Source organism: Diabrotica undecimpunctata, chromosome 4 (genome assembly GCF_040954645.1).
Source record: "Diabrotica undecimpunctata isolate CICGRU chromosome 4, icDiaUnde3, whole genome shotgun sequence".
Taxonomy (NCBI): Eukaryota; Metazoa; Arthropoda; class Insecta; order Coleoptera; family Chrysomelidae; genus Diabrotica; species Diabrotica undecimpunctata.
The window spans coordinates 31,216,386-31,238,278 of NC_092806.1; the positions used below are offsets into that span (position 1 = coordinate 31,216,386).

A 21,893-nucleotide genomic window follows, 5' to 3' on the forward strand; every position below is an offset into this window, starting at 1 on the left:
AAGTCAAACGAGAAGTGGTTAAAAAGAAAAATAGTACATGGGAACAAAAATGCCATTACCTAGACAACCATATAGGAGGGACAAAGAGCTCTGAAGCCTGGAGAACTATAAAAACGATGAGAACAACGACAAAAAACCAAGTCATAATAAATAGAATACCAGAGAACACATGGGTAGAGCATTTTGAGAACTTATTAACAGAGAGAAGAGAAAGGTTTAAACAGACAAATGAACAAGTGGAAGTAGAAGGAAGAATCGAAATATCAATAGAACAAGTGAATGAAGCAGTTAAGGGAATGAAATTAAAAAAATCTCCAGGCCCAGGCGGAATACACCCAGAGTTGATTAGATATGGATCATCAAAACTGTTTGAGATGATCCGAAAATTATTCGAAAGATGCTTAAACGGAGAAGAAGTTCCAGAAGAATGGAGACAATCGTATATCTCTCCAATACACAAGAAAGGCACAAAGATGGATCCTAAAAACTATAGAGGGATCGCAGTGATTGCTACTATAGGCCGACAATACTCAAAAGTACTACGAAACCTGATAGAAAATGATATCAAAGACAAACAACCCGAAGAACAAGTGAGATTTAGGGCCGGACGCTCCACTATGGATAATATCTTCACATTAAAAATTGCAATGGAAAAACGAGTGCAGAGAAATAGAGAAACTCATATAGCTTTAATAGATTTGGAAAAAGCATATGACAGTGTACCGATCTCCCAACTATGGATAGAAATGGGTAACTTGAAAATAAACCCAATTCTTATTAACGCCACTCAAAAATATTACGAACAAAACTTTGCGAGAATTAAAATGGGACAAGAAATCACCTCTCCTTTTCAAACAACAAAAGGACTACGACAAGGCTGCTGTCTGTCACCCACCTTATTTAAAATCTATTTGGACAGATCCTTAGTGAAATGGGTAAAAAAATGTAGAAACATGGGAATAACGGTGGAATAAAACAAGCTATATACACTTTTCTTTGCGGATGACCAGGTAGTAATTGCCGAAGACAGCTACGATCTTAGCTATATGGTAAGAAAACTGCAAGAAGAATATGAGGTGGCAGGTCTAAACATGAATATGACAAAATGTGAATATCTCTCAGTGGGAACAGATGAAATATGTGACCTAGTCTTGGAAGACGACAAAATCAAAGGCGTGCAATCCTGCAAATATTTGGGGGTCATTTTCAACAAGAAGGGAAATAGCGCAGATGAAATCAGGGAAAGAATAAACAAGGGCAGAGCAGCGACCCGTGCCTTAAACTCTCTTCTCTGGCAAAAAACAATTCGACGAGAAACCAAAAAACACATTTACGGTAGTATAGTTCAAAGTATTACACTTTACGGTTCGGAAGTATGGGACGTCACCAAAGCTAATAAAAACAAACTTATGACGACAGAAATGGATTATCTGAGACGAAGCTGCGGTAGATCGAAACTGGAGAGAGTTAGAAACGAACAAATAAGAAACGAAATGAAAATGGAGAGAAATATCAATGATGACATAGAAAGAAAACAATTAATCTGGTTCGGACATGTTAAAAGAATGCCAGAGTACAGATGGCCTAGGAGAGTACTGGAATGGATCCCTCCTGAAAGAAGAAAGAGAGGACGACCACGGAGAAGTTGGCGCAACGATATTGATGAAGCAATGGCGGCAAGAGACTTAGAAGAGGCAACTGCATATGACAGAAAAAGATGGAAATTGGGGGCGGAGAAGCGGCGACAGCCGTAATAAATCCGTTATTATATTATATATATATATATATATTCTTCTTTTAATTTCTACGCTTACTAGGTTCTAGGTTCGCACACTAGGTTCGTTTGTATTAACCACTGATATACGAAGGGGTGTGTGCTTCTGTCACCAGATCTTGTGGTGCCGCTATTTGTGTGCTGTTCGTGACCTTCATGTATTTTGTTTTGGATACGTTGACCTGCAGTCCCATTGTCTTCGCGGCTTTTTCTAATGTTTCAAAAGACTGTATCAGGTCTCTTTTTGTCCGTGTTACTATGTCAATGTCATCTGCGTAGGCCAATATCTGTACACTTCTATTGATGATCGTACCTTTGGTTGTTATGTCCGATTTCTCTCTGGCTCTTTCTAGAACTTAAACTTAAACTAGGCTTAAACAATAGGCACGATAGACTGTCTCTCTGGCGTAATCCAATATGTGTTTGAAAAGACCTTGACACTGTGTTTTGTACCTTGACTTTGCACTCAACTTTCGAAAGAGTTGCCTTTACCAATGTTATTAGATGCGACGGAATATCTAGTTCTGCCATGGCATTATAAAGTGCGCTTCTGTCTACACTGTATCGATTCCATATTCATATGTCTGAATATGAATATGGAATATATTTATATTCAGACAGGAATTACTCCTATAAGGAAAATCTGATCAATTGTTGACCTTTCTTTTCGGAATCCACATTGGCATTTGCCTTTTTTTGACTTTATATCATAATGTCATTATACCCCACTACATATGTCATTTTCTACACCCTTTCCCTATGTATGTATTTAAATGAAATCGTAGGCTTCCACGGCCAGAGTCAGAATTATAGTTTATTCGTCTTCCGGGTTTGGACCGTGTCATTTGTGAGTGACCCAAAAGTGGGTTCATCTCGACGTTTCGCTACAATTGTATGTAGCTTCTTCAGGAGAACAAAAAAGAAAAAGAAACAAAAGACAGGAAGATGGGTAGTTAGCAACGGTAACTCAGTTACTCAACGCAACCATAGGCGAATACTAACTACCAAGATGGGCATTTGGTCACAGTAACTCAACTACTCAACGCAGCCAGAGGTGAAAACCAAATGCCAGGACAGGGATTCACGTCCAACAGCTCAAAACACTAACGCGTCGAGAGGCAGGGAGTGAATCCTCCCCGATTCACTCCCTGCCTCTCGACGCGTTAGTGTTTTGAGCTGTTGGACGTGAATCCCTGTCCTGGCATTTGGTTTTCACCTCTGGCTGCGTTGAGTAGTTGAGTTACTGTGACCAAATGCCCATCTTGGTAGTTAGTATTCGCCTCTGGTTGCGTTGAGTAACTGAGTTACCGTTGCTAACTACCCATCTTCCTGTCTTTTGTTTCTTTTTCTTTTTTGTTCTCCTGAAGAAGCTACATACAATTGTAGCGAAACGTCGAGATGAACCCACTTTTGGGTCACTCACAAATGACACGGTCCAAACCCGGAAGACGAATAAACTATGTATGTATTTGTTTATTGTCCAACATAACATTTGAAATTTACTGATTTTGTGTCTGTCATTTTGTATGAGATGTCTCTTCCTAATTATTTAATTATGAAGATATTGCCATTGTCAAAATCACATTATTTCTCTTCCTTTTGAGCCTTATATATAGTTTACAGTCAATTATTGATTATTTTGGTATATTTTGTACCCGATATCGATTAACTTGATTATTTAATAATTATTAGAGTCATCCTGTTTGTCTTTAATAAACAATAATAATATTTTAGTTTTCGGAATGTAATTGAATTCTATATTATTCTTATGTTCAATATTTTGGTAGATTTATACTAAAAAGTATTTACAATATTTTTCATAATTTATGTCAATATTTTGAAAACTATATTTCTTTCTCCTTACAATAAACTACATACCAAATCTTACTCAAGAATTCTTAACTCGAATTCCACGTTGCCACTTGTTAAGCTGTTAAGTTGTCTGGGTAGCAAAAAAAGATTTTATTAAATTGCGAAACTTTTTAAGTTACATTCTGAAGAAGAAAATGCGTCTGTAAATTACCTTTTGAGGAGCTGGGAATATGGTTGTTAGGCGAATGGATACCGCACAGAGAATACAAACATGTTTTATAATGAGGGAACGTTTCCGGATTAAAAAATAAGTACGAATAAATTGGAAGTAAATATTTTCGTGTTTGTTGTTTATATGTTTGGTTAGATATAAAAATTGTCTTTAGATGCATGTTGTTTATATTGATTGAACAATATTAAAAGTTCTTTTCAAATGTTATATATTTAATAATACTTGTCGGCATTTTACAATTTCTTTTCAATTTTCTATTAACCACTGATATACGAAGGGGAAATATTTTTCATTCCGTCTTACCAGCAAGTTCTATCTGAAGAGCTAAAAATATAGAAACACTTTGACAGGATGTGCATATTTCTTTTCGTATATTATTTACACATTATTTTATAATTTTTTTAAAGTAAAGAATTGCGAATTATGTTTACATGACGGTATTTTAGATATTTTAGGAAATATATTAGGCGCCATCTAGTGCCCTTTGGAGAAGAGGGATAGACAAAATCATTGTAGTAGGTTTGCTTCTAGTTAAACTTGATTGCGTTAGTCAAATTGCCTATTTTATTTTCATACACCAACTCTCTACGTGCTTAGGCCATCACACCTCTTTTGGGGATAGAGCACATTCCGACGTTCCTCCAGTGATTTATGTGAAGCGATTATGATCACTCTACCTTATTTATTTTGATGGTATTATGTTTATTCTGATTGTAATGACTATAAACACATTACAACTAAGTTTAAACCGATTCTAATGTCTTATATTGTCATTTCTATTGCTTCCAGTAGTGTTTTCGTTGTTAGTCATTGTAGTTTAGCTTTTTGGGTTATGTCAATCGACTCTTTGGTCGCAACTAAGAAATCGGATGGATAGGTCTAATAGGTCATTCTTCCACTAGATGTTTAACCGTTTCCCTTGCAACACCAAAGTCGCAATGGTTATTTTTCCCCACCTAAAAAGTGAGTCGGAGCACCTGCTACAATTGGTGCTTATTCTGTTCAGTGTGGCCCAGATTTGTCTTGGTTTATCGAAACCCTTTGGCTTGCTTGTAATACATGGCATCTTACAGCAGGAAGGCGGTGCTTTCTTCTCCCATTTTTCTCGCCAACGGTCGGTTATTTTAAAGTTCCTTTCAATTAAAATTCTTGCAGAGTCTTGATTATTGTTTCTTGAGCCAAGCCTACTTATGTCTCTGCCTAATTTTTCTATACTCTCTGACAAGCGTATGTTCTCGGGTATGTGGTTGGAGCCAATACGTTGGCGTGACCTTGATTGTGCTTGATACACGCAAAGCCAAGTTTAGTTGGGCGTCAACACGTTTAGTGTGCGGTCTGATGAGTCACATCAGTACACACTACTCCACAACGAAATACACGACTCCCAGTACTATTTATCACTGAACGACACACACGACTACCCCATAACTTTTGTAGAATATTATTTCGTTTTGGCCTGAGTATATCATGGCCAAATAATAGGTATACCCAGTGGTGACAGAGAGCTTATATATACACCGAAGTCCCAAGTACTTATACAATACTAAATAGAAGATGTAAAATAAACCAATTGGTTGCAGTATGCCCGTTGTAAATCTTTAAGAAAAGAAAAAAAATATATATTTAATTATTTTTTAATTATCTTACCTTTTTGTCTATCGTAGGCATTTATACATTCTGATGTCATAAATTGACTGATCAAAGCTGTTTTACCAACTCCTTGAGCACCTAATAATGATACGACATATGATAATACTTCTGACAAGTTTTGGTCGGGCATGTCTAGGACAGGGGAGGGAGTGCCACCTATCGACGGTGGGATTAAGCTGTTACTTCTTGAGCGCCGTCTTCTAAATGAGTCACCTCTATTTACAATACCTGGAATAAATAAAAAGGCAAATTTTAGTACCCTTTCTATAAAAAATGTTACTAATATATAGATAACTATCTGCAAATTTAAATGTCTCATTCTAAATCACTCCAGAGACAAAAATGCCACTGAACCTCTAAACATTATGCGAAACAGTTAATTTTGCTGTGAATGTCAATTTTGGGACCCAAAAAATATGCAAAAAAGTTTACCAATATTACCCCACTACTTCTCTCAAAACATCCCTCGCAGGAGGGGGGAGGCAGAAAAAATATCTACCAAGAATTTTTAAATAAAAAATGTAGCTAATATAATTTTAAACAAAAATCTTAATTAGCACTTTTTGTGTAGAATAAACCATTCTCTAGAATAAACGCGACGGTAAAAATTCGACATCTTTTGATCAGAGTATCCTATCGAGAAAATAAAAATTGCTGTATCTCTTATTTCTAACATATTATTTTCCAGCTGTTTCGTCTCCTGCAATGTATATGTCAAATTCGAACTTTTTGGTTATTCCAGCTAGATGTTAAGTTTACCTTCTCCGTATGTATCTCTTATGTTTCTATGTTTCCAACAGTAATTGTACTTTTTGATATGTTTTCTTGTTTTTGTCCAGTTTCAGCCTTTTTCATCTTTTGCTTTCCGTTTTTACATTTTCATATCCTTTTCTGTGCCTGTTTCGTCAACGTTTTTCCTGTGGTGCAGTTATTGGTTAGATTTTTGGGGTAGTTTTAATCATTTTTTCATCCTTTGATTTAAAAAAAATCAAAAAATACCGCATCTGGACTTCACAGGTTCGCTTAGACGATAATAAACAAATTACCTGAAAATGGTAAATTTCTTTGAGAAATTTTTAATGATTGGTGGTTGAAACAAAAGTAATCAGATAGTCTTCACTTTTACCAAAAAATCAGTATGGATTTCGTAGAGGTATAGGTACAATTATTGCAATCTCCCATTTAGTTACAGACGCATTATTGTGTCTATCAAGACATAATTACATGTTATGTCTTTTTGTGCACCTTAAAGGTCCTTATGATCTGGTAGATTTGGAAAAACTATATTCAAAAATATTTATAAAATATATAAATATTTTTGAGAGGTTATCATAACGTCTTACATGGTTCAAGAGTATTTTACAGCGGGTTTCTATAAGGTTCTATTTAAAGCCCTTTTCTGTTTATCTTATATACCGCGGACTTACATGATTTTATGAGCGATGACACAAATTATTCAATACGCGGAAGATTTGCGCATTTATGCCACCCATGATGCCTATGATCGCTGAATGATAGACTGAAGACATACTTTCGATAAGTTACAAAACTGGTTCGACGATATGGGTCTTAGTGTTTCACCAGAAACGACAGCTGTGATGTTTCTCACAAGGCACAGATATCAGTTAGTCAATAAATGCTTTTTAGGTAAATACACTATCCCTATGGTAAACGAAAATAAATATTTAGGGATAATTAGAGATAAAAAACTTCAATGGACTAATAACATTACGTATATCAAACGAAGATGTGAAAAGGGAATTAATGTTCTGCGCTTCCTATCCAAACGAAACTGGGGCAAGAATCAACAAATTTCCTTAATGTTCTACAAGTATTACATTTGCTTGATACTGGATTATGGGTGTACTTTCTATGGTTCTACCTCTAACACTAACAAACTTACTCTCAATCAAATACGATATGAAGCTTTAAAAATATATTTGAGAGCCATGGTATCTTCACCAAATCATGCCATTCTTGCAGAGTTTTAAAAACATCCTCTTAGTTTTCGAAGACAGTTTTTAGCTAATAAAAGTATATTAAAATGTAGATGTTACAACAGTGATGTGATCGCAAAAATGAACTTTCCTATAATTGAAAATTTTGACAAATCGTTATTGGTAAAAGAAAACTCTCCAACATTGGTAGAGGCTTTTATTGATACAAACTTATTTCAAATCGATATTTTTCAACTTAATAAAATACCATTGTATGCGCAAAAAATCGATTCTATAATTGACAAACCGACCACCACGTTCACTCAGTATTCAGATTGTATGTATTAACTTAAACCAAGCCATGATAATATCCATTCTAAATAGCCTCGGGTCAAACTTAACAAAAATATATACAGATGAGTCTCAAATTATTGTTCCATTTTTATGACCATTGAGTCCTTTGCCATTGAAAAGGCATTAAAATGGCCTGTAACTGAATCATGCACGAATGTTGCAATAATTTCAGACTCAAAGTCAAGTTAACATTACAAGCTATGAGCGGCCACTCACTAAATCAATTCCGAAATTCCTTACTTTTGAACATAATAAGATTGATTATGGATCTTAAGCAAAATATTTTAACTGTTTTATTTATTTATGTCAAAGGTAATGAAATTGCGGATATGGCAGCAAAAAATACTCACAGTTGCCACCATATTGATAAAGTGTTTAATTTAACAGATTGGAATAATGCTCTCAAATCTAATATCAGTTGTAAATGAGAAGCTAATTTCAAAAAAATTGCAAATAAATCTACAAACCATTATTTTAGCATTCACCTATAACTATCTTCTTCTTCAAGTGCCCTCTCCGCTACGGAGTTTGGCAATCATCATTGCTATTCGTATCTTTGAAGCTGTTGCTCTAAATAATTGGTTAGATGTGCACTGGAACCAGTCTCTTAAATTGCGCAGCCAAGATATACGTCGTCTCCCTACGCTTCGTTTGCCCTGAATCTTTCCTTGGATAATTAACTGGAGTAATCGGTACTTTTTCCCTCTCATCACATGACCAAAATATTCCAACTTTCTTCTCTTGATGGTGATTAACAGCTCCCGTTCTTTGATCATTCTTCGAAGAACTTCACTATTTGTTACTTTGTCTGTCCAAGGTATTTTCAAAATTCTTCTGTATATCCACATTTCGAAGGCCTCTAGTTTATCAATATTGCTCTTGTTTAAAGTCAAAGTCTCTAATCCGTACAGCAGTATCGAGAAGATGTAGCATCTAACCAATCTCATTGTCAGGTTTAAGTTAATGTCATGACTTCCCAGAATGTCCTTAATATTAACAAAAGCAGCTCGAGCCTTTCCAATTCTAGTTTTTATTTCTTCTGTGATGTCATTGTTGTTATTAACGCTTGTTCCCAAATATTTATATTTGTGCACCCGTTCGATTTCGTTATTGTGAATGTACAGGTTTGCATTCAATCTTTGTTTTTTTGGAATAATCATGAATTTCGTCTTCTTGACGTTCATTGTTAACCCTTTCTCTTCACTAGCTGTGACTACCTTGTTTAAAATGGCTTGCAGGTCTTCTACTGTCTCCGCCATTAAAACCGTATCATCTGCGTATCTAATATTATTAATTGGTTGGCCGTTAACTTTTATCCCAATCTCTTCTTCCTCCAATGCTTTCTTCATAATTTCTTCCGAATAGAGATTAAATTGCATTGGTGACAGCACACACCCTTGTCTAACTCCTTTTTTAATTTGAATTTCATTTGTTGTGCTATTTTTGATGCGTGCGACTGCTGGTCATGCTTGACGTTATCAAACGCCTTGTAGTAATCAATGAAACAAGCAAATACATCTCGATTCACATCCAAACACCTCTGTGTCAAGATGTTAAAGGCAAATAATGCTTCGCGAGTTCCATATCCCTCCCGGAATCCAAACTGAGTTTCTCCGATATCTTCTTCCAATTTTCTGTAAATTCTATTGTGAATTATTTTGAGGAATATTTTTAAGGTGTGGCTCATCAGACTGATCGTGCGATGATCACTGCACTGCTTAGCATGTGCCTTCCTGGGAAGAGGGACAAACGTTGATCTTAGCCATTCTTCAGGAATTATACTGTTTTCATAAATCTTGTTAAATAAGTCTACTAACAAGTGGATTCGATCTTCGTCTATCAACTTTAGTATATCTGCTGGTAGCTCTGGTCCTGGAGCTTTGCTATTCTTTGAAGACTTCACCGTTTGCATTACTTCTTCTTTGCTTATTTCTGGACCTGTCTCCTCTGGAAAATTAACTATTGAACAGTATTTAAAATTAAACCATCATCGCTTTCCATCCCACTTCTATAAAACTGGAATACTTAACTCTCCTGTCCGTATTTGTGACAAAGTATCTATTATTGATCTAAATCACATATTCCTCGAATGTTCTCTCAACTCTCGGTTCTCTTCAATTCAGTATCAAGACCGTATTCCCAATGAGTTTCAATTGCCGCTAAATATTACAGCTCTCTTGTCTGTTTTAGATAAATCGGTACTTGATTCCATCATAAATTTGATCAGAAATGCAAAAATAGTCTTCTAATTTAAAGAAATAGACAACATGAAACATTTCAAATAATTAATAATTTTCATTTCATGTTTTGTGGCAAATAGATTTTGTTTGATGCCATGATACCCCCTCCCCCTCCCCCACACATAACTTATATAAGTAGGTAAAAAATAAAATATGACTGAGAAAATTTTAATAGGAGTATAGTGAATAAACGTGTGGACTAGAAGCACCAACAATGAATGAAATTAAGGTATAGAAAAAATGGTCTATATATTCCTTGCAGGTAGATAAATTTGGCATCGTTGATGTCACACCGAATTTATATTGAATGTGTGTATTTTAAGCTCGATTCTGCTAAAAATACAAGATACATTTCATTTGAAATTTGTTTATCTTTATGTAATGTAAATATTTTCGGAAAGGTTGGTCTGGATAAATATTCAGGAAGCTGCTACTTGACGTGAAATTTTTAGCGAGATTGATTCTTATCTATTCTATTTTAAAATTCACTTGACACTTAGATAGTTTTTTTTAGAATTGCCGCGATATTTTTAGCAAGTAGGGCAAATTAAGTGGGTAGGTATATATACTACACGTTCCGTATGTCTGTTGGTTGAATAACCAATGAGCAAACTTTTTTAAATAAGTAATAATTATTTTCATAAAATTAGTATAAAAATGTAGTAAACGCGAAGCAAAACTTAAATGCGTATCCAGAAAGTAAAATTATAATGTTATTGCTAATAATCTCATTAACTAGTAAGTAAGGTTATTAGCTGAATATTAATTGTCGTGTAGTTTGTTTTGAGTAAATTTTTTCTACTTCTTTTTTCTATCTAGAAAACTATCTATAAGTAAGTTATCATTCTATCGTTTTCGTGGTCTTCCCACTGATCGTCTTCCTATTGGTGTACCGTCTCTCGGGTTCATACTAAAAAAGCTACAACCATATATGAAGACCGATAAGTAATTAAGCGATGATCAATGGACCTCAAATAGTGGCTTTAAAATTTAATTTGGATCACTTGAACAGTAAATGATTTTATTTTCTCTATTTTATGTTGAGTAAGAATGATGAATTTTGTTCTATTAAAGGCACAAAAATGAATATAATACCTATTTATATAGGTACAGGGTGTGTGAAAAGAAGCGGGACTGTCGAATATTTTGCGAAGTGAACATTGGATTGAAAACTGAAAACAGCTGTTTAATATTTTTCAAATATCTGTCGAGTGACAACAAATACGACTTTTCAACCATACCCTCTAGAACGAGAGGGGACAACTTTGAAATCTTAAATGGGAATCTCAATGTTTTATTGCAGATTTGAATTCCATAGGAGTTTAAATGTATCACGCTCTAACGTCCACTGCTGAGCATAGGCCTCTCGCATAGGCCTCTCGCATGCTTTTCCACTTAGTCCTATTTTGCGCCATCTGAATCCAATTTGTAGTCACTCTTTTTATGTCATCTGTCCATGAGCTGAAAAGAACAATAAACCTCGCTTGGGCTGCATTTGGAAAGATGAAGGATATTTTTAGGTCTAAGATTTCAATGTGTCTGAAAAGAAAAGTATTTAATCAGTGTATTTTGCCAGTGATGACCTACGGCGCAGAAACCCTAACTTGAAAGGATAACAACACTAAAGTGGAACTGGGCAGGTCATGTAGCAAGATCAGTTGATGACCGGTGGACAACAAGAATTTTGGAATGGAGACCCCGAATACAAGCAAGACACATATACAGATAAATTAATAAAGTTTATCACAATCTGTAAAGTTTAGCATAAGATGGAAAAGTCAATCGGCTGGTGCTGCTCGATCAGTTCTGGACAAACAGTAAAATCCACGAGCTAAGCTCCTTTCGAAAGGGTTCTTAATTTATGATCCTCGAGTTACTGCATTAAACTTATCCCTTTAACTTGATGAGAGTACATCTTTGGTAGAAAAATCTAAAAATTGTTATATAACATGTTTAAATGTTATATAATATAAATATATACAGTAAGGTCTCTTTTTTTTGGGATTCGAGGATTCCGTTGTTACATGATGTCCCTATTACATCATTGTGAGTTTCGTATTGAAAGGTATAACCTGTTTTTCTTTTAAAATAATTTTTCTCTTAGGGGTGCTTCATTTTTTAATAAGTTGTTTAAAATTTTGTTGATTCCAAGTTGCAGTAAAATAAGCAGCACGGTTTTCGGATTGAAAGATTTCAAGTGAGTGTCGTAAAGTTTTATTTTTCATTAGAAGAGGTTTTTGGCTTGTCAATATCGTAAGTTTAATTTTTTTTATTTCTTTTTATATTTTATTTGTCCCAATGGAGAGAAAATCAAATACAATCAAAGACAAATAATTTCGTTGGAAACAAAAATTGCAATTTTAGATCGCTTAGGAAAAGGATTAGGATCTACGGCAATTGGAAAACATTTTAATTTAGGCGAATTTAAGCTAGCAAGGGGTGGATAATCGGGTTTATAAAAAGTAATGCATTTCATAATATCACGATCACAGGAGAGAGTGCTACAGCAGATAAAGCAACAGCAAAAATATTTCCAGATGAGCAAGCGAAAATGATTCAAAATGGAGACTATTTTGCCGATTAAGTATTTTACGCTGATGAAACGGAACTGTATTGAAAAAAATATACCTTACCATACTTACATCGCAAAGGATGAAAAAACTGCAAGTGGACATAAAGCAAGTATAGATGGAGTATCATTATTACATACTTTGTAGTAATACATCAGGAGATAGGATGTTGAAACCGCTCTTAATAAATAAATCTCTTAGACCACGTGCTTTAAAAGGCAAATATTTACTTTACAAATTGTGTTAAGTTTTGTCTTAGAATAATACTAAAATATACTTTATAAGTCGTCATCATCATTATGCAACCTCTTCTGTCCACTGCTGGACATAGGTATCTCCTGTTTTTCGCCACTCTTTACGGTTCTGTGCTTTTTGTTGCCATTTCTTGGATATTCGTCTAATGTCGTCCATCCAGCGTGTTGGTGGTCGTCCTCTGCTGCGTTTGTCTTTTCGTGGGCGCCAGTCAATTAGTTTTCTGGTCCATCTTGTGTCTTTCAGTCTCGCTAGGTGACCTGCCCAATTCCATTTCAGCTGGGCTATACGTTCGACCACATCACTGATACCTGTTCTTTTCCTTAAGTCTTGATTCCAGATTTTGTCTTTTTTTGTCACGCCGAGAATTGATCTTTCCATGCGCTTTTGTGCCACTCGCATTTTTAGTGCTGTTGTTTTTGTGAGCGTGAGAGTTTCTGCTCCTTATGTCATAATAGGAAGAACGCATTGGTCAAATGTCTTCCGTTTAATAGCTATCGGGATGCTGCTCTTAAAGATGTCTCTCAGTGAACCATACGCCGCCCAAGCAAGTGTTATTCATCGTTAAAATTCGCAGGTCTGGTTGTCCTTGCCTATTCTGATTTCATGACCAAGATATATGTACTTTTCTGTCAATTCTACCACTTGATTTTGGATGATTAGGTGTTCGCTGGGAGCTAAATTTGTCATAAATTTGGTCTTACTGATATTCATTTTTAGACCTATTGTTAAAGATACGTTTTCTAATACTTGTACCATTTGTTGTGCTTCACCCAGATCTTTGGTAATAAGTACTATGTCGTCGGCAAAACGCAGATGATTGAGCATTTCTCCATCTATTTTTATTCCTCTATTTTCCCACTTTAGCATTTTAAAGGCGTATTCGAGGACAGTTATAAATAATTTAGGTGAGAGAGTGTCGCCCTATCTCACACCTCGCTTGATATGAATTTCTCTGGTGGTATCATGTAGTTTTACACGCATTGTGGCATTTTGGTATAATGTTTGTACAAACTTTGTGAGCCGGTTTTCTATTCTACTATTGTTCAGAGCAGTTATAATGCTGTCTAATTCCATAGTGTCGAAGGCTTTGTGAAAGTCTAAGAAGATAAGTACTAGTGGTCTGTTATATTCTAGCGACTTTTCTATTAAGGTTTTTACTGTTTATAGATGATCGTTTTTTTTCGAATTTTGAGCGGAAGCCAGCTTGTTCTCGGGGCTGGTAGAAATCTAACTTTTTCTCTAGTCTTGTAATTATTCGGGTAAACATTTTATAGATATGGTTCAATAAGCTGATTGGTCTATAGTTTTCTAGGTGCGCCTTAAATCCTTTCTTGTGTAGTAAAATTGTTACTGCATTGTTCCATGTTTTTGGTATGCAACAATCTGTTAGATAAAGGTTAAACAACATTTTTATTTGGTTGAGAAGGGCACGTCCGCCCAACTTTATAGCTTCGATTACGACTCCATTTTCTCCTGGCGCTTTGTTGTTTTTCATCTTTTTCATTGGGTTCTGGATTTCGCTTAGTGCGATCTCTGGCATGAGCTCTGAACCCTGGTTGATAATTTTGCGTGATGCGGCGGCTTCCAAGTTCTTTTGGTCTTCTCTTTGGCTTGTGTATAGTTCTTGATAGAAGTCTTCAACTATGTGCAGTAGTTCTTTTCTATTTGATGTGGGAACTCTTTCTTTGTTCTTTAGTTTGTGTATTTCGCATTTTCCATTGTTTAGTCGTCTTCTCAGGACTTTCAGACTTTTATTCTCTTCTATAGTTCGCTGGACTTTTTCATTCTTAAATTTCCTTAAATATTTCCTTATAGCTTTTGATACTTCGTTGTTTATTTTTCGCAGTTCTTCTTCATCAATGCTTTACTTTATAAGTGAAACAAGAAAAATCAGTTAATGTTAGACAATTGATAGAAAAACATTATGATTTAAACGGGAGGAGTATTGAAGAATTAAGCTATTTTAAACATTTAGAACGAGACAACTTAGGAAAACATCCACCTGTAGACAAAGTACATAAATAATTAGAGTTTAATTTCAACAACAATACTAGTAAAATAAACAGGTTCCCCTGTTTTCCTGTTTATCGACACGATATGAATAAATATAAATAGTCACAAAAACGAATAGAAATATGGACCAGTTTTGTCCTAGAATAATATCAAAATATACTTTACAAGTACAACAAGAAAAAGCAGTTGACATTAGAAAATTGACAGAAAAACATTATGATTTAAACTATAAGAGTATTGAAGAATTAAGCAATTTTAAACACATTTTAGAACGAGATAACTTAGGAAAACATCCACCTGCAGAGGATTTTCATAAATAATTAGTTTACTTTTAACAACAATACTAGTAAAATAAACAGGTTCCCCTGTTTTTCTGTTTATCGACACGATATAAATAAATATAAATAGTCACAAAAACGAATAGAAATATTATTGACCAGTTTTTTAAGCTTTTGTATGAATTTCTTTCAGATATTGGAAGTAATTTACCATACAACCTATTTCTTTGAATTTCTGCAAATTCTTCTGTTTTGTCTTGGTTTTATGTAATTTTAGAAGGCTATCTCTACTTTTTCAAGGAAAGTGATGTCTTTTTTACGCAATTTTTTTATACGCGCTTTTCTGTCGAACTTATCCACCGTATAAAACGAGACCTTACTGTATATAAAACATATATCATTAAACGGTGGAACTAAATAAAGCTACGGTTATGGATATTCGTGTTCAGTGTTCATGAATATCTTTCAACATAATATGTATGTCTACGTGTAATAATCTATGTCATTGATATTGTCATGTAAATATGAATTATCAATAATAAGGTATTGAAAACTAATAACGGTACATGCCACTGAAGATAACCTCTTTACCTCTTCATTGTTGACGTATATTTGTTGTGCCATAGATAAAACCACATGTTTTAATCTAAAAATATCATAATAATGTTTACCAGACATCTTTTGGAGTGGCAGTTTTATTGGTTCGTATGCTGAAATGTTATTAAAAAGTCTAGATATGAAATATATATTAGATTATGAGATACTTATCGGTGATTGAATAACGTATCTAGTTTGGTACAAATTTATATACGAAGTGACGTGAAATAATTATATATGTATATGTAACATGCCAAAAGCTAATGGGAAACTTCCTTGAATCATTATATTTCTTAGTGATGAAGCAAGATATAGAAAACCAGTTCAAAACCTTGTGATAATCTTTTTATTTTTTTTTTGAAAATCAAAACTATTCAAACAATAAAATTAACCATTTTACGTTGGTAAGATTACTGGTATAATAAGAAACTAATCATATAAATTAAAATATTATTCACGAGGAATGTGTGACATATTAATTGGAAGTGAACTTATTGACAAAATTAAAAAAATTAATAGAAAATAAATTGGATATAGGTTTTACTAATTGATTGAAATATGCATCAATTTCTAGCTGAATACAGAAGAAGAGTTTTATCACCTGTGGACCAAAACAAAGTAATACACTGGCCCCAAAATTAACGGGACACAAAGTTTATTTTGCGAACATTAACTCCGCCTGAGAAATGGGTGGATCGAATAGCTCAGCAGTCACCACTGCCGGTCCTAAGCCCGGGTAAAGGAGGAAGGTTGGGCAGTATTCTGACAACCCACTCCCGGAAAAAAACACACTGTTATGAAACCCCAACATTTTGGAATACATGGACTATATACTTGGAAACTGGAATGTGAGGACACTAAATAAACCAGGAGCTCAAACCGCACTTCTGCAAAAACTAAAAAGATATAAGTTCATGATTACTGCCCTTCAGGAGACAAAATGACTGGGGAAAGGCGTCAGGGACACTAAAACGCACACAATTCTATATATTGGGAAGGAACAAGAAAGCAAAGAATGTGGAGTTGCATTTGTGGTGGATAATGATTTTAAGTCAAAAATCATAGACTTCCAGGCAGTCAGTGAAAGGATATACAAGTTAAGAATTTGCACCCACTTCTTTAACCTAACAATGATAAACATTCACTGCCCAACAGAAGAACAAGAACAACATACAAAGGAAAGCTTCTATCAACAGCTGGAGATAGTATATGACAATGCGCCCAAAAATGACATCAAGATTATAATGGGTGATATAAATGCTAAAATAGTCAAGGAGCCGCAGTTCTATGGCACAACAGGAAAACACCCACAGCATAATGAAACAGGTGAGAATGGCGAGTTTTTGATAAATTTTGCCACCAGTAAAAACATGGTTATAAGTTCCACATGCTTCCCACATAAGGACATACACAAAATGACATGGATGTCACCAGATGGGACCACAACCAATCAAATCGACCATGTGCTGATAGACAAAAGGGTATCCAGTAGTATCTCAGATGTGAGAAAACGACGAGGAGCATGCTGTGGATGAGACCACCTTTTACTCCAAATCAAATTTAGATGCAGAGTTAACAAAGAAAGAAATGAAAGACAACAATGAACAAACAAACTGGACCTGGAAAACCTGAAGATTCAGGAATGTAAAAAGAAGTTCGAAGAAGAAGTCGCAAATGAGTTAAGGACACCAGAACTGTACTCCATAGAGTGCAAAAGGAATAATATTAAAAGAGCAATACTGACAGAGGCAGTGTACACCCTGGGAAACAAGAAGAAGGCGAGAAGTGGAGCATGGTTCGATGACGAGTGCAGACAAGTAATAGAGGAAGGTAATGAATCACACAAACTGTATATAACAAGAAAGACGAACACCATTTGACGTCGCAAGATGGAAAGCAGACAAGATATGTAAAAATACAAAAAAGAGCCTATGAAAATAGATAAATGGAAAAAATGGAAGAAAATTTCAAAAACAACGAAATTAGAGGGGCTTACGAATACCTAAAAAAGATAAAAAGTGGGTATAAACCTCAAACAAGTCTATGTAAAGATGAAAGTGGGCAAATAATCAGTGACCAACAGAAAGCCACAGAAACCTGGAAGCATTATTTTCAGACCCTACTTGGTACACAAGTAGACATGGAAGATGAAATGGGTACAAACTACGTGGAACAGAATAAAGCAGAGAATGGAGTAGAAGCTCCAACCATAGAGGAAGTTATCGAAGCTATTAAGGCCCAGAAAAACAATAAATCCCCGGGAGTTGACGAAATACTAGCAAAATTGTATAAGGTAGGTGGTGACCACCTAGTAAGTCACATCCACTCGCTCATCAAAGACATATGGCAAGAAGAGAAAATACCCGACGGTTGGAAGAAAAGCCCGTATGCCCGATCTATAAAAAAGAAGAGGCACTCCAGTGCAAAAACTACCGTGGAATTTCTCTACTATGTACAGCATATAAAGTCCTCACGTATATTTTAAATCAGCGGCTCCAACTACTAGCAGAAAATATTATTAGAGAGTATCAAACGGGCTTCCGACGGGGAAGATCGACACTGGATCAAATATTTACAGTCAAATGGATCTTGAGTAAATCATGGGAACATGACATTGATGTTCACAACCTGTTTGTAGATTTCAAACAGACATACGACTCAGTCAAAAGGAACAAACTCTCCAATATATTGGCTGAATTTTCAATACCACACAAGCTAATTAGACTTATTAAAGCCACAATGGAGAGAAATTTGCCATATTGATCGCCATCCTCAACAGAGAAGGCACTTAGGAGGAGGAGGAAAGCCACAATGGATGAAACTCAGGCATGTGTACGAATACAAAACCACCGAACAGACTTTTTCAAAATTTCACAGGGATTAAAGCAGGGAGGTGGGCTGGCCCCAACTTTGTTTAACCTGGCACTGGAGTATGCAGTTAGGCAAATGTAAACTGGACGAGGAATCCTACTGACCAACCGAACGGTTCAACTGGCCGCTTTTACCGATAATATTAATATTATAAGTGGACAAAGTGGAAATATACACAGAGTTAAAAACGCTAACAAAAATGCTAGGCCTGGAAAGTAACACAAAAAAAAAATAAAAATAATGATTCAGACGAAAAGAAATATAGTCCCATAAAAGATTATACATGAAGATGACATTGAAACGATTGGAAAGTTTACATACCTGGTAGTAGAAATATATACCAACGGATCAGAAGATGGAGAAATACGGAAGAGAATAATGCAGGCAAGCACAGCTTATTTTGCCCTCTCCCATATATTTCGGTCTAAAAATGTCCACCGAAATACAAAGATGAGAGAGAATCTATAAAACCTTTACTAACTGCTGCGATAAATAAACTAATCAAAAACAGTTCACCAAGGAAACCACCTGGACCAAACCAGATTACCATGTTAAATGCCATGTTAAAATATAGGCTCTTCCCGAATCGATGCAAGAATGTCCATGTCATTATGATTTCAAAGCCAGGAAAAAACAGCACGTTCTCGCAAAACTAAAAGCCGATAAGCTTACTTCCAGCAATCAGCAAGATCGTAGAGAGAGTCATCCTCAGCAGACTGCAAGCAGAAACTTATAGGCTAGGAATAATACCAGAAGCACAGTTTAAATTCCGATCAAGAAAAATTGACTGACATAGTGGCGCGCTAGCTATATTTTACTTTATCTTTGATACCTCGCGTTTTAACGGCTGGCAACCCTAATTTGCGACCAATTTTTCTCACCATATATCATATTAAACAAGAATAGCTTTAATTTGATATACAAAACGGGTATATACGTTATGAGTAGCGTATTTTATTTAAAAAATAAATGAAAGAAATAAAATTTTTGTTGAAAAATGAATTACTATTAATTGAATTAAAAATATTTGCGGACACCTTTTGACTGGCAACCTAGTACCAATGTATTGCTCTAATTTTAAATGTATATAAAAATGTGTTTGATTAACTACGTTATGAACTTAGTGATCTCGCAGTGGAATCTTAGACTATAATATCAACATTATCTGACGTATCTTCAACGGAATGTTTTATAACAATATTTTTTGAAAAAGATTTCCAGAGTGGAAATCAAAATGTCAAACACCCATATAAACATAACATTTAACTGAGACATGCCACGAAAAAAAAAACAGTTTCATAACCTTTTTAAGTAAATAAATATGTAGACTTGGGGCGTATCACAAACCTGAAAAAGGAAAATCAAAAGTAGGAAATTAAAAGAAAGACAGATTGGCTTGGGCAGCAGTTAGTAAACTCTCTTATATATAGTGAAGAACAAAAGATACTCCCAGTACCTAAATACGACGGTTTCCGATACAAATGTCAAACTTGGATATTTAACCAGGATAATATAGAAAAGATAGCGAAAATGGATAGATGTTAAAAATTAGTCTGCCAAATAGAAAAAAGCAGCTAGATTCGTAGTAAAACCAAAGTAAAAGACGTCTCGAATTGAGTAGTAAAAATTTGATGGGCATACCATAAGACAGAAGGATGACCGCTGGAACAAAATATTGGAGATCTTGAAGTTGTAAACCACAACTTATGTCAGTGGATATAAAACAACTCGCTGAAACGAGATGGATGCAAATGGCGAAAGATAGAGAACCGTGAAAAAATTAGGTGGGGGCCAATGTTCAAAGAGGCATGTTCTTGGTTAATTAGATAGATATTATAGATGTTAAAATTATTTAAAAAAAAAACAGTTTTTTTTACTATTGAACAATGGGACCCAAATAAAAAAAATTGAAGGAAAATATAAAAGTGAGTAAGAGATTTAGAGCAGAATGAATCAAATAGAGGAAGCGACTGAAGAATTGTGTAACAGAAAAATTTCAATGAAATGGAAAAATAAATTTCAAAACACGCCGCGAGACGTCGACTATGTTGTATGATACTGAAGGTTGGAAAGTTAAAAAATAGGAACATCGAAGTATGTTGGAGAATTTGATATAACTAGATGCATGAAGGGTCACAGAAATGATAAAAAGTTAATATATTTAGGAAAATCTAGATGTAGTATCTGCAATTCTAAAATGCAAAAGCATAGATTAAAATGGCTAGAAAACGTTTAGTCTAATACAAAGAATTGTCATGTATCGAGCTCTTGAAAGGAGTGTGAGAGGGAGGCTGAACAGGAAAATTCTTATTTTTTATCTTTTTTAAAATTTTGTGATTTATTTAATTAAAAAACTTAAAGCATCGAGCAGCCAATTTTTCTTTTTGCTAGTTTTAATGCATATCATCGTAACTTTAGAGCTCTCATTTTTTGTGATTCTTGATCAAATATTTACAAACAACAGATATTTGCAAATAACAGTTTTAATTTAGTTAAGAAAATAGCGACCCACGAGGAAATGGAATTCGAAAAGTTTTCTAATTGAAATCGATAATTTCGCTACAGGAAACTTGTCACAGGGTCGACGCAGTTAGTACCCCGAAACTGATCGTAAGTTTCCAAATTTAGATCAACAGAAAAACAATTAAATGAGACATTATTAAAATAAAACAGGAGCAAACAGAAGCGGTTTACGCTACTCCACATATAAAACAATTTTGAAAGCTATTCTAAACGTGTCGATTACAAACAGAATTTATATAGAAGTCGCTCATATGTGAAGGAAAAGCAGCTTAATTCGAACATTTTAGTTTTCCAGGAAATAGAGTTGAATATTTAAATCATTCATTGTTGTAATATTTAGCACAATAAATTTCAGTTGAATAAATTAATTTTAATTATTGTAAAATAGTTAGAAGGTAATATGGCAAAACATTTGGGTATAATAGTAGATCTACTGAATCGTGGAAAAATACATACAACAGGATCCAAGTAGGCCGAAAATTTTTGATGGTTTAAACATGGTTTATTGAGATAAAACATTATTATATAAAAATTAAAAACATGATGTAAATACACTATACATTATTTCTTTAAAGTAATTTTGACGTTGACATTTTTGCACAGAAGAGAAGCTACGTAATTTTAAAATGATGAAAATGTAATTATTATCATAAACTAAGATTGGTGTCCTTCTCAGAACAAGATGAATAGGTAAAATTAAGTATTAATAAAATAAATTCATAAAACCAATTATATTTAATTTAGTTTAATTAATATGTATGTGACAAATAAATCCCACTAGGTATAT

General features: G+C 34.6%; 1 protein-coding gene across 2 annotated transcripts in view; it reads right to left on the minus strand.

Annotated features, from left to right (window-relative positions):
- The window catches only part of Rgk3 (Rad, Gem/Kir family member 3), a 416,027-nt gene that overhangs the window by 47,619 nt on the left and 346,515 nt on the right, over positions 1 to 21,893 (minus strand). For both annotated transcript variants that reach the window (XM_072529289.1, XM_072529288.1), the window contains one exon: positions 5,466 to 5,696. In XM_072529289.1, coding sequence (XP_072385390.1) covers positions 5,466 to 5,696 — 231 coding nt within the window. The remainder of the gene's footprint in view (positions 1 to 5,465; positions 5,697 to 21,893) is intronic.